Raw genomic sequence first — 12410 nt, 5'->3', positions numbered from 1 at the left:
GGGCCATCTTTGCTCCAATGGAGCCTTGGCTGCGGGAGGGGAAGAGAGAGACAGAAAGGAAGGAGGGGAGGGGGTGGAGAGGCAAATGGGCGCTTTTCCTATGTGCCCTGGCTGGGAATCGAACCCGGGTCCCCCGCACGCCAGGCCGACGCTCTACCGCTGAGCCAACCAGCCAGGGCTAGGGATTTTTTTTTTAATGCACAACTGAAAGACATATCCTAATATAAAAAAAAATATGAGAATGTTAAGGAAATGTGTGTCTTACATGCAAAAAATATAAGCACAAAATGACTCTATGGCTGAGATGGAGAATGAGTCAGGATTTGGCGTTAGCCAGTCCTGACACTCGCTAGAGAAATTTTACATCTAACGGAGAAAAAATGGTGAAGGAAGGGATGAGCCAGCACAGCATATGTAGGAGTCATGACTGCAGCCCTTCTGTGGCACCACTATAGCTGAGGGTATTTCCTTCTCTGCCTGGCCTCATTCTAATCATACTCTTTCCATTTAGTGTCACTCTCTGTTAATTGACAGGCGTTTATAGAATTACTGCATGCTTCACACCTTGCCAGGACTAGGAGAGAAAGGGAACAGACGAAGCATCTTATTTTCTTACCTGTAAGACTCTTGTATTCACTCATTAAGAAATATATCACCAGCTCACTGTCAGGCATTGTGTACGCCCAAAGAATGTGGAGATAAATACATATAAGTTTCCAATTCTGCCCTCAAGGGGCTACCAGTCCATTGGTTGGGGGACGAACACAGAAATGGGAATTTACACAGCATAGGAAGTGCTGCTGTCATCAAATGTGCACAAGGAACTGTGGGACCCAAAAAGAAATTTGAAAGGAAAGCCTTCCAAGACTTGAATATGACTGTATGGTTGAGGTTGAAATGATGACAAGTGATCCAAGCTATAAGAACACAAAGGGGCACAAGACGATTTGAGCCAGAGAAAAGGGCACAAGCAAAAAGCAGAAGCGAGTAAGAGTAGACAACGATGTTAGGAATTTCCAGTGCTTCTTCAGTCTGGCTCTTTATGAAAACCAGAATAGGAGCTGGAAGAGATGAGGGTAGAGAGAGATGCAGATCTGATCACACGGGGCCTGGGCACAGCTCAACCAAAGGCTTTCTCACCTCTTAGGTCGGTGTCAACGGCTCCTTCCTTGTACTGAGCCGCGTCCTTGATGACCTGCGTCATGTTCTGGGAGAACGTGCTGAGGTCTCTGGCAGTCCGGAGGTGGAAATGAAGCTGAGCGGTGGCCATGGCCTTCAGGTTCTCCTCAGGAGCCGCCTGCAGCCCCACGGAGATGATCCTCACCCCGTCTCTCCGCAGAGCCTGGGAAGCCTCTTCCACGTCATCCTCGGACTCGGCCGAAGCCAGGACCACCAAAATCGGGGGAAACAGCTTCTTGTCCCTCCCGTTCACAGGGCCAGAGAAATAGCTGCTGTGAGCCTCCCGGAGAGCGTTTCCCAACCGCAGGGAGCCGCCCATGAACGCAAAGTTCTTCTTGAGGTGGTTCAACATGGGGTTCCTGCTCTTATAGGTGCTCAGCTGGAACTCACTGTGGAGCCTGTCGCTGTACTGGGCCACGGCCACGCGGTATTTGTTGGCCTCTATGGGGAGGCTGTTGATCATTTTGTTGAGGAACGTTTTCACAAAAGGGAAATACTTAATTCCCAGGTGATCAGAGCTGTCCACCAGAAACACAACATCTCCATACTGAGGTCCTGGGTCTATCAAAACAAAATGACAAACCCCAACGAGGTGATTATGCAGCCTTTACATCTCATACCACAGTACTCATCTGAGACTACGTCCTAGTTGATGTTAAGGGTAACTTAGAACCCCAAGGAAAGTATCTTCTGGATGTACTTGTTTTTGTTAAAATGTCAAACAAAAGGACTTCAGTAAAGTTAGCCAATAAATTTCTTTCTCAACTCTATGCTGGAAGCAATCGACGTGTTTATTTTTTTTTTATTTTCGGTTGTCGAACCCTAACCTCTGATATTGTACTAAAGGAAAAACATGATACCAGAAAGTCTGCATGTGGTCTGTGGAGTAATGGCAGCTTTTAGAAATGGGATCAAGTAAGCAGCTGTCTTGGGTTGGAAGCTTAGAAGCAGACCTGAGTCGGGGACTTGGAGTAGGGCTAGGTTGAGGAGAAACAGGGTGAGGGAAGCAGGAGGGGAGTAAAGCAGGAGGTCCACCCTTGTCCTGATCGAAGGGTACTGGACTATTACTTACACTTTGAGAAAAGAGAGACCATCTTTTGGACTCTCCTGTCAGCCACACTGATTCTCCTGTCAGGAACTGGAGGGGAGGATCAGAGGGTTACGGACGTAACCTCCTGAGTAAGGCGGCTCTGGGAAAACTGAGAGCAATTCTCCCGAGAAAGTAAGGTACAGATGGGAGTTGTTGTAGGAAAATGGTCACAGCAGCTGGTGGTGTGGGGGCAGGGGTCGGTGTAGCAGCCTGATAAAAAGCACCAGGGCCAGGGCCAGGGCCAGGGGATGCACCACCAGCATCTAGGTTAGCAGTCATGGTCAGCTGCCGCCATTCTCCAGATTACTGATGTTCTGGTCAATGTCTAACAACTTTCTTTCAAAGTAACTCAGAAATTCATCAGGAAATCCTAGGGTAGCAGGAGAGTAGAAAGCCTAGTTTTTATATCCTCTCTCGTTGTGTGTGTGTGTGTGTGTGTGTGTGTGTGTGGAAAGAGGGCAGACTCCACATATATGTATATATATATGGAATATATACTGTATACAGAACCCATGTCCCTTCCCTATTTTATGATTGTAAAAGAAAAAGAAGGTGATAGAATGTGTTTCCTATGTGGGACTCATTTTGCATTTTTTCTTCGGTTTATTGAGGCCAAGATGCAAACTGACCTACAGAACAAATGGGTTGACTCTATTCATAGAGACAGGAAACACTGGGGCTTAAGCAAATCAATGAATAATTGAAGTTTTTTCTAGCCAGGTACAGCATAATTCATTACTTTTGCCCTTGGTTTTCTGTCATCTTTGAAAGGTTAAGTTATCTTAATATTGTATACCTCAAGTGACAACTAAGTAATGTCTACTCTGATTTAAATCAAATAGTAAGTTGATATGAAATAAATATCGGCTGTCAACAAATTTTGATTGATAGTAAATGAATAAATTTCTTGTTTCTCTCTATTTATTAAAGGTTTGTTGAGACATAAAAGTATTTATTTTCTTAAATAATAATAAGCATTAAATATACCAGTACCTGGGCTCTGGTATGCCAATGTTTTAGTCCAAAGGATTAGGACAAATATAATGATCAGGTTCTTCATTTTGTTAGTGGAGGTCTCTTGCTTCTACTCTGTGGGAAAAAAAAAAGTTAAGACATTAATCTTCAGACAACATCAGGGTTGTTAACTCTTTTGCAGATTGGCATAAAATTTCTGGCAGATTGGCACCAGTCCACGGGCTAGTGGACAAAAACCACTGGACTAAACCTTTATTTTTTAAAATTTTGGACTAAACCTTTAATTTGCTTTTTCCATTACTTCTGCTTCTTTCAGTGTATGTTGTTCTGATTTGTCTAGCCTTCATATTGCTTGTACCTTAAAGAGAAATCTAACTTTTGAGTCTATTCCCTGGGCTACCACTATCCCCGAGGACTGGCGGACAGCTCGTGTCCCTCCAGATGAGACGGGATGAAAGAGGGCAGTCTCCCCACAACAGGAAACTTGCAGTGCTGGGATCTAGGCTCCCACCCTCACCCAGCACATCTATCCCAGACCCTGTATTCATTCTCCTGCAGTCACCCTTCAATGGTGCTTGGTTCTTAGATGGCTCAACTTCCCTGTGTCTCTCCTGTGGCATACTGAGAGTAGTACAGGAAGCCAGCAGCCAGTACTAAATTAGCAACTTTTCCAAAATAAATTGGAAAGTGAAGGAAATATTGGGGGTGTAGAGGTCCCAAGACGGCAGAGTGGGAGGCCCAGCACTTAAGAGAGGGTTGAAACACATCTCTAAGGTTCATCCGAACCCCAAAGTCTCATTCTTTGATGCCATGATGGGAGGTTCTGGAGCAGAGAGTAGCATGAACAAATGATACCTTGGGGAAGTTAACTGGCCATTTTGGAGGATATACCATATACCCCAAACCAGACGCAGGGCACAGAGAAGCTCCAAGTTCAAGTAGCTGCCAAGTGAACTAACCTGCCCATTCTCACACTTCCAAATACTCAAATACTCAAACTCTCACAGGCTGATCAGAATTCAAAGGTAGCATCATCTCAGAGGGGAGGGCACCTCAACCCTGCTTCAGAGGGAATCAGTGGCCAAACTGCACATCTCAGGAGGAGGCTCCACACGTTGCACACTGGGCAGCACCCAGCCGGCCTCGCTACTTCCTGTGGGGATGGTCCACACATGTAGGCCAGCCACATGGAGCTGGGGAATGGAACTCCACAGCCAGTGCCAGGAGACAAAATCAGAGTAATAATGGAATAATGATGAATTACCTCCTTTCTCTTGATTACATTCCTTTGGTCATAAACATCTGTGAAGAAAAACCTCACACATTCCAAATGAGAAACTGTATTTTCTATGGGGCAGTCTGTTTCATAATATAAGACGTGAGCTCTAAAAGTGACTTGATAATGTAGGAAAACAAAAAAAGCTTAATTTAGTGAAATTACAAAGGTGCACTGCAAAGCTTGCCATGTTTACAGGTTCAAACACTAAAAGAAAAGTGATCATTTAGTAAGTTATTATAACATATCAAAGGCACTGGTGTAAGTCTTGAGCCTGCTGGATTGGAAATAAGTATGTAAACAGTTTCTTAGAGGTTTACACTGCTAAATCCTAAATCAAACATGGTACAAATAACATTCTAAAACAACAAAGTTTAATTTTTCTCTTTCTCTCTTTTTGCAGCCAAAGGAGCAAGAGGTCCATGAAAGATGGTGAGAACTAAAGGTCAAGTCATCTCCTCATGTGAACTCCACAAAAGCTCACAGTGTCTGGAGTCATCTTGCTACCATGAAGAAGAGCACCAAGATTGAGAGAAACATGTTTGGGATGACATCAACATCTTTTTTTTTTTTTTTTTGTATTTTTCTGAAGCTGGAAATGGGGAGAGACAGTCAGACAGACTCCCGCATGCGCCCGACCAGGATCCACCCAGCACGCCCACCAGGGGCGATGCTCTGCCCACCAGGGGGCGATGCTCTGCCCCTCTGGGGCGTCGCTCTGCCGCGACCAGAGCCACTCTAGCGCCTGGGGCAGAGGCCAAGGAGCCATCCCCAGCGCCTGGGCCATCTTTGCTCCAATGGAGCCTCGGCTGCAGGAGGGGAAGAGAGAGACAGAGAGGAAGGAGGGGGAGGGGGTGGAGAAGCAAATGGGCGCTTCTCCTATGTGCCCTAGCCGGGAATCGAACCCGGGTCCCCCGCACGCCAGGCCGACGCTCTACCGCTGAGCCAACCGGCCAGGGCGACATCAACATCTTGATCAGTCTGCCCACCCCCTAGACATTTTTAGGTACCTCAGCTAATAATTCCCATTTGTACTTGACCCATTTGATGATTCCCATGCCAAAGAATCCTGTACAGTATACATTTGGTAATGAATGACAGTGCTTGGATACCAGGCCTACTGGGAAATCCAAGATTGGGGTCTCTATGATGCTTTGTGCCTGCTGCAACTCCCCAGAACCAGACTCACTAGAGGAATTTCAAATTCCCCTTCACTTTGGAGCTGACCAAACACCATGGTATCCACCAGTGGTGGTATTCAAATAACCTAACAACCAGTTTTCTGCCCTAATGACCATTTTAAGTATAAAAAAAAGATATACCAAAAGGTAGTTCACTATTTCATGCATTTAATATTTAAATAAGAACAATAAAAGAGGTACACAAGACTATATTATAATAGTTTTAAAATATTAATTAAAAATATTAATATCTGACAAAATACAGTTAAACTTTTATTTAAGATATTTCCATTTTGCTTCTTTTTATTTTCTTTGAGGGGAGGAGGGCTAGACAGGAATAGACAGACAGGAAGGGAGAGAGATAAGAAGCATCAATTCTTCGTTGTAGCATCGGTTCACCGAACTCAACAAAAAATCAGGCATTGGTTCTGCTGAACCAGTGCAAACCAGCTGAATCCCACCACTGGTATCCGCACTGTTTTTCCTCTGCCTCAAGCATGAACAGTCTTGTCTCATGCACAATTTCAAATCCCAACTACACTTTAAGACCTACCCAGGCTACTATACCTTGACTACTGTAGCCACATCCACTTTTCAGGTTCCCGTCTGCTCCCAACACTCAGTCCACACCTCTATGTTTCAAAGAGCTGGGGTGTATATTTTATTCAGCCATATTATTTACTTCTGTGTATGTGTTTTGTCATCCAGCTTTAGTGTAAGTTTTAAGAGAATAGGCCATGTTTCCTTCTATTTGGGATTCTCTTAATACAATGCCAAGCAAGTAAACACTTGCTAAATTCAATAAAATATATATAGTAACTTAGGGGTAAATGCAGTTGAGTATATAGAGTTGCTCCAATTATTAAAAAATGTCAAATGCATTTATTTCTTGGATGTGAGGTGGAGGATAAGCAACATAAAATTGAAGAGCTAAGCATCTCAAATATATAATGTGGTTTCCCAGGAGAATGCTAGTTTATGACTTCCATCTCGGTGTAATGAAACAGTACCTTGTTTCTCTCTTAAAACTGTCCTGGGACTTCCAATTTTCTATCTTGCATGTAAGGATTTGGAAGTCATTTTCTGTCCTCCTAACAGCAGGTAAAAAGTGGAAGAAACTGAGAAGCATCAACTCTTCTTATGTTCATCAAAAGTGAGGTCACAGAGATACAACAGAATATGCAAAAATGGTGGAACAACTACAAAAAATGCAAGATATGTGTAATAGGAATACCAGAAGGAGAAGAAAGAAAGGAAAGGAAGAAATATTTAAACAATAATGACTGAGCATTTCCCCAAAATTATTGTCAGACACTAAAACACAGATCTAGAAAGCTCAGAGAACACCAAGCAAAATAAATACCAAAAACAAAAACAAAACAAAAAACAAAACAAAACTACCCTATCTATAGAGGACCAAAGATAAGAATTACATCAAACTTCTCAGTAACTATGCAAGCAAAAAGAAAGTGGAGTGGAATAAAGGGTTGAGAGAAGAAACAAAACTATCAACCTGAAATTCTTCACCCAGTGAAATTATCCTTTAAGATAAAGTAAAAATAGACTTTCTCAAACAAACAAAAATTGAGAGAATTTGTTACTAGTAGACCTGTCTTACAAGAAAGGTTAAAAGAAGCTCTTTAGCAAAAAATCATCAGATTTATATGGAATTATAAAAAAACCCAAATAGCCAAAGCAATCCTAAAGAAAAAGAATGAAGCTGGGGGCATTACAATACCTGACTTCAAACTATATTATAGGGCCACGACAATCAAAACAGCATGGTATTGGCAGAAAAATAGACACTCAGACCAATGGAACAGAATAGAAAGTCCAGAAATAAAACCACATATATATAGTCAAATAATTTTTGATAAAGGGGCCAACAACACACAATGGAGAAAAGAAAGCCTCTTCAATAAATGGTGCTGGGAAAACTGGAAAGCCACATGCAAAAGAATGAAACTGGACTACAGTTTGTCCCCCTGTACTAAAATTAACTCAAAATGGATCAAAGATCTAAACATAAGACCTGAAACAATTAAGTACATAGAAGAAGACATAGGTACTCAACTCATGGACCTGGGTTTTAAAGAGCATTTTATGAATTTGACTCCAAAGGCAAGAGAAGTGAAGGCAAAAATTAATGAATGGGACTACATCAGACTAAGAAGTTTTTGCTCAGCAAGAGAAAATGATAACAAAATAAACAGAAAGCCAACTAAATGGGAAATGATCTTTTCAAACAACAGCTCAGATAAGGGCCTAATATCCAAAATATACAAAGAACTCATAAAACTCAACAACAAACAAACAAACAATCCAATAAAAAAATGGGAAGAGGACATGAACAGACACTTCTCCCAGGAAGAAATACAAATGGCCAACAGATATATGAAAAGATACTCATCTTCTTTAGTTATTAGAGAAATGCAAATCAAAACTGCAATGAGATACCACCTCACACCTGTTAGATTAGCTATTATTAACAAGACAGGTAATAGCAAATGTTGGAGAGGCTGTGGAGAAAAAGGAACCCTCATACACTGTTGGTGGGAATGTAAAGTAGTACAACCATTATGGAAGAAAGTATGGTGGTTCCTCAAAAAACTGAAAATAGAACTACCTTATGACCCAGCAATCCCTCTACTGGGTATATACCCCCAAAACTCAGAAACATTGATACGTAAAGACACATGCAGCCTCATGTTCATTGCAGCATTGTTCACAGTGGCCAGGACATGGAAACAACCAAAAAGCCCATCAATAGATGACTGGATAAAGAAGATGTGGCACATATACACTATGGAATACTACTCAGCCATAAGAAATGATGACATCGGATCATTTACGGCAAAATGGTGGGATCTTGATAACATGATACGAAGTGAAATAAGTAAATCAGAAAAAACCAGGAACTGCATTATTCCATATGTAGGTGTGACATAAAAGTGAAACTAAGAGACATTGATAAGAGTGTGGTGGTTACAGGGGGAGGGGGGAAAGGGAAAGGGAAAGGGGGAGGGGGAGGGGCACAAAGAAAACTAGATAGGTGACAGAGGACAATCTAACTTTAGGTGATGGGTATGCAACATAATTGAACGACATGATAACCTGGACTTGTTATCTTTGAATATATGTATCCTGATTTATTGATGTCGCCCCATTAAAAAAATAAAATTATTTTTTTAAAAAAAGAAGCTCTTTAGAGAGAAGCAAAATAATATAGATCAGAAACTCGGATCTACATAAAGATTCATGTTTTAATGGTACCTAGGATTTGTTTTCATTGGCTAAGATGTACCAGATGCAAAATAATTATCATGAAGGAAGAAGTTTTTATTTTACTCACAATCCCTTAGAAATAGGAAGCAAGGCACATCATGCAGGGCCACATTGGGAAGAACTGAGGATTGATGAGTAGACAGAGAGAGAGGAATTGTGGGCAGGAGCATTTATTGTGGTTTTCCTGGGAAGAAATGGGTAAGGCAAGGTAAGCAAGCTAAACAGACTTAGAATAGATAGTTTGGGTAATTTCAGTAGGATCTGGGCTGTAAAGGTGATCCCTAGTTGCCAAACACCTTGAACTGGGACAATTAGGATAGGGGGAGAGTGTCCCAGAATTCAAGACCTAATTAAGAAGAAGCAGGTGAGAGTATGGACTCAGGATTCATTGGTTTGCATATCAAAGGAGTGCTTGCAGACAAATCCTTTAAGGATCCCTAGGAATTAGCTTATTCTGGAGAGTGGCAGTCCTTCCTAGTCTGTAAGACCCCAGATGCCAGAAAATGAGAAAATACTATAATGAAGACAATAACACAAGAGAAGGAATAAATGAAATTAAAAGAAAAACTTTTATTTTTTTATTCTTAATTGATATAACAGATAATAGTTTGTTCAAAACAATAACAACAATGCATTTGATGATTATAGTTTATATATGTGAAATGAATGACAACAACGATACAAGGGACAGGAAGAAGAAATTAAGGATAATTGGTTATTATAAGGTGCTTGAAGTACCCTTGAAGTGAAATAGTATTATTTGAAAGTGAACTAAGACTAGCTATAAAAGTACATTGCAAATTTTAGGACAACCCTAAAAAAAATACTTTTTTTAAAAGAAGGATAACCAAAAAATAAAAATAAAATAAAAAGAAGGATAATTGATATGCTAAAAAGGGAGAGAAAATGCAATATTATAAAAACATCAAAAGGCAGAAAAAGAGTGGGAGACAAAAATACAAACATGGTACAAGAACAACAAATGGAAAACTAACAAATATAGTAGATATATTAATCCAACTATATCAATAATCATTTTAAATGTCAGTGGCCTAACTATATCCACTAAGAAATATTATTAGAGTATATCAAAAGGATAGACAGCTCTATGTTGTTGAAGCCCACTTTAATATAAATTCAATAAAATTTATATTAAATTTAATTTAGTATATGTACTAAATTACATATAAATTAAAAGAAAATGAATAGGCAAAGATATACCATGCTAACACTAATTACAACAAAATATTAGTAGCTACATTAATTTCAAACGAGCTGACTTCAGAGCTAGAAAATTTATCAGTGATGAAGAGGGGCCTTATGTAATCATAAAAGGTGAATTTTCTGAGACAACATAGCAATCCTTAATGTGTATGCATCTAAAAGCAGAGTATCAAAATACGAGAGGCAGACACTCAAAGGCAGAAAATGTGGGCTGAACAGAAAACATGAGGCTAGTGTGTTCAAAAAAGAAAATTTATTTAAAAAGCCCCTGGGTGCAAGCAGGCTGAGACCAGCAAAGGGTGTCCTCCCTGAGCTGTGGGAGGGAGCATTAGATATCAGGGCTAGGGACAGATTAGCATATCTTGGTTTATGGCCTTGATCACTAACTTGATGAGTAGGAGGTGGGGGTTCAGAACCTCCTCTGCAAGTTCTTCCAATGTAGCACAGGCCTAATCAACATGGTCCTATCTAGTATCCTTGGTAAATCTTCAAGATAGCCAGGGTCAGGTGTCTCTCAGGAACAGCCAGGTCCTGGCACCTCTGGGAATTATCTGTGAACTTTTCTCAGGATACAAAGTAAAGATTTAAGATTCCTGATTTAGCCTCCTTCAAGACTGGCTGTCTCCTTTCCTAACCTTAAGGTCAGGTTCCTCCCAAACGTTTACTCCCAAGGACATTTCCCAGGTCCTGCTGTGAACACAAACATCTTGCTGCATTTCAAAGGGGAGGCCAGGACACCCTTAAGAAAATATAGCAAGCAAATTAACTATAACCTTACAGTGATAGATGAGAATGTTCTGTTTCAAGCCCTTCTTCCTCCTCCAGGCCTGCATTGTTCTTGGGATGGCTGCTGAGTAACCATTTATCTATCAGACACCAATAGAACTAGATGGAGAAGTATATGAATCTACTATTAGAGGTGAAGACTTCAACATCCCTCCATCAGAAATGGGCAGATCCAGCACACAGAAAATCAGTAAGGACATAGTTGAACTTAATAAGCATCATCAGCCTGACCAGGCAGTGGCGCAGTGGATAGAGCATCGGACTGGGATGTGGAAGGACCCAGGTTCGAGACCCCGAGGTCGCCAGCTTGAGCGCAGGCTCATCTGGTTTGAGCAAAAAGTTCACCAGCTTGGACCCAAGGTCTCTGGCTTGAGCAAGGGGTTACTCAGTCTACTGAAGGCCCACAGTCAAGGCACATATGAGAAAGCAATCAGTGAACAACTAAGGTGTCGCAACAAAAAACTGATGATTGATACTTCTCATCTCTCTCTGTTCCTATCTGTCTATCCCTATCTGTCCCTCTCTCTGACTCTCTCGCTATCTCTGAAAAAAATAAAATAAAAAAATAAGCATCATCATTAACTGGATATAATTGACATCTATCAAATATTTCATCCAAAAATAGCAAAATATACAATCTTCTGAAGCTCATATGAAACATTCACCAAGATACATTATATTCTAGGCCACAGAACACTCTTTAATAAATTTAAAGAACTAGAAATCATACAATGCCTGCTTTCAGACTACAGTGTATTAAATTAGATGTCAATAACAGAATGATACCCAGAAAATTCCAAATACTTGAAGATCAAACCATATCCTTCTAAATAACTTCTTAACATGGCTTTTTTTACATAGGTCAAAAAAGAAACCTTAATAAAAATTTAAAAATATTTTGAACAACACGAGAAGAAGAAAAACAAGTTACCAAAATTTGTGGGATGCATCAAGAGCAGTTCTTAGAGGAAAATTTAAAGTATTGAATGCAGAGATCAGAAAAGAAGATCTAAAATCAGTCATTTAAACATCATATAAACATCCACCTTAGGGGAAAAAAAGAAAATTAAATTCAAAGTAAGTAGAAGAAAGGTAATCATTTAAAAATGGAACAGAAATCTATAACATTGAAAATAGAAAATCAGCAAAATCCAAAACAGTTCTTTGAAAAGATAAATAAAATCTATAAGCCTCTAGCCCTGGCTGAATAGCTTGGTTGGTTAGAGCATTGTTCCAAAGCTCAGAGGTTGCCAATTCAATCCCCAGTCAGGGAACATATAGGAATAGATCAATGTTCCTGTCTCTTTGTCTCTCTATCTTTCTCTCTCTCCCCAACTTCTTCTCACTAAAATCAGTAAATAAAAATTTTAAATTTCATCTTATTTTATCTATTCATTTTTAGAGAGGAGAGAGA

General features: G+C 40.4%; 1 protein-coding gene across 1 annotated transcript in view; it reads right to left on the bottom strand.

Moving 5' to 3' along the window:
* The window catches only part of COL6A5 (collagen type VI alpha 5 chain), a 114755-nt gene that overhangs the window by 88481 nt on the left and 13864 nt on the right, over positions 1-12410 (bottom strand). The window contains exons 2-3 of the mRNA XM_066351842.1: positions 3263-3358; positions 1141-1740 (exon numbers count right to left, since the gene is read on the bottom strand). Of these exons, the coding sequence (XP_066207939.1) occupies positions 1141-1740; positions 3263-3329 (667 nt within the window). The 5' untranslated portion in view covers positions 3330-3358. The remainder of the gene's footprint in view (positions 1-1140; positions 1741-3262; positions 3359-12410) is intronic.

Source organism: Saccopteryx leptura, chromosome 10, assembly GCF_036850995.1.
Source record: "Saccopteryx leptura isolate mSacLep1 chromosome 10, mSacLep1_pri_phased_curated, whole genome shotgun sequence".
NCBI lineage: Eukaryota > Metazoa > Chordata > Mammalia > Chiroptera > Emballonuridae > Saccopteryx > Saccopteryx leptura.
Note: the sequence above shows the minus strand (reverse complement) of the source record. Positions and strands in the feature narration are given on the sequence as shown.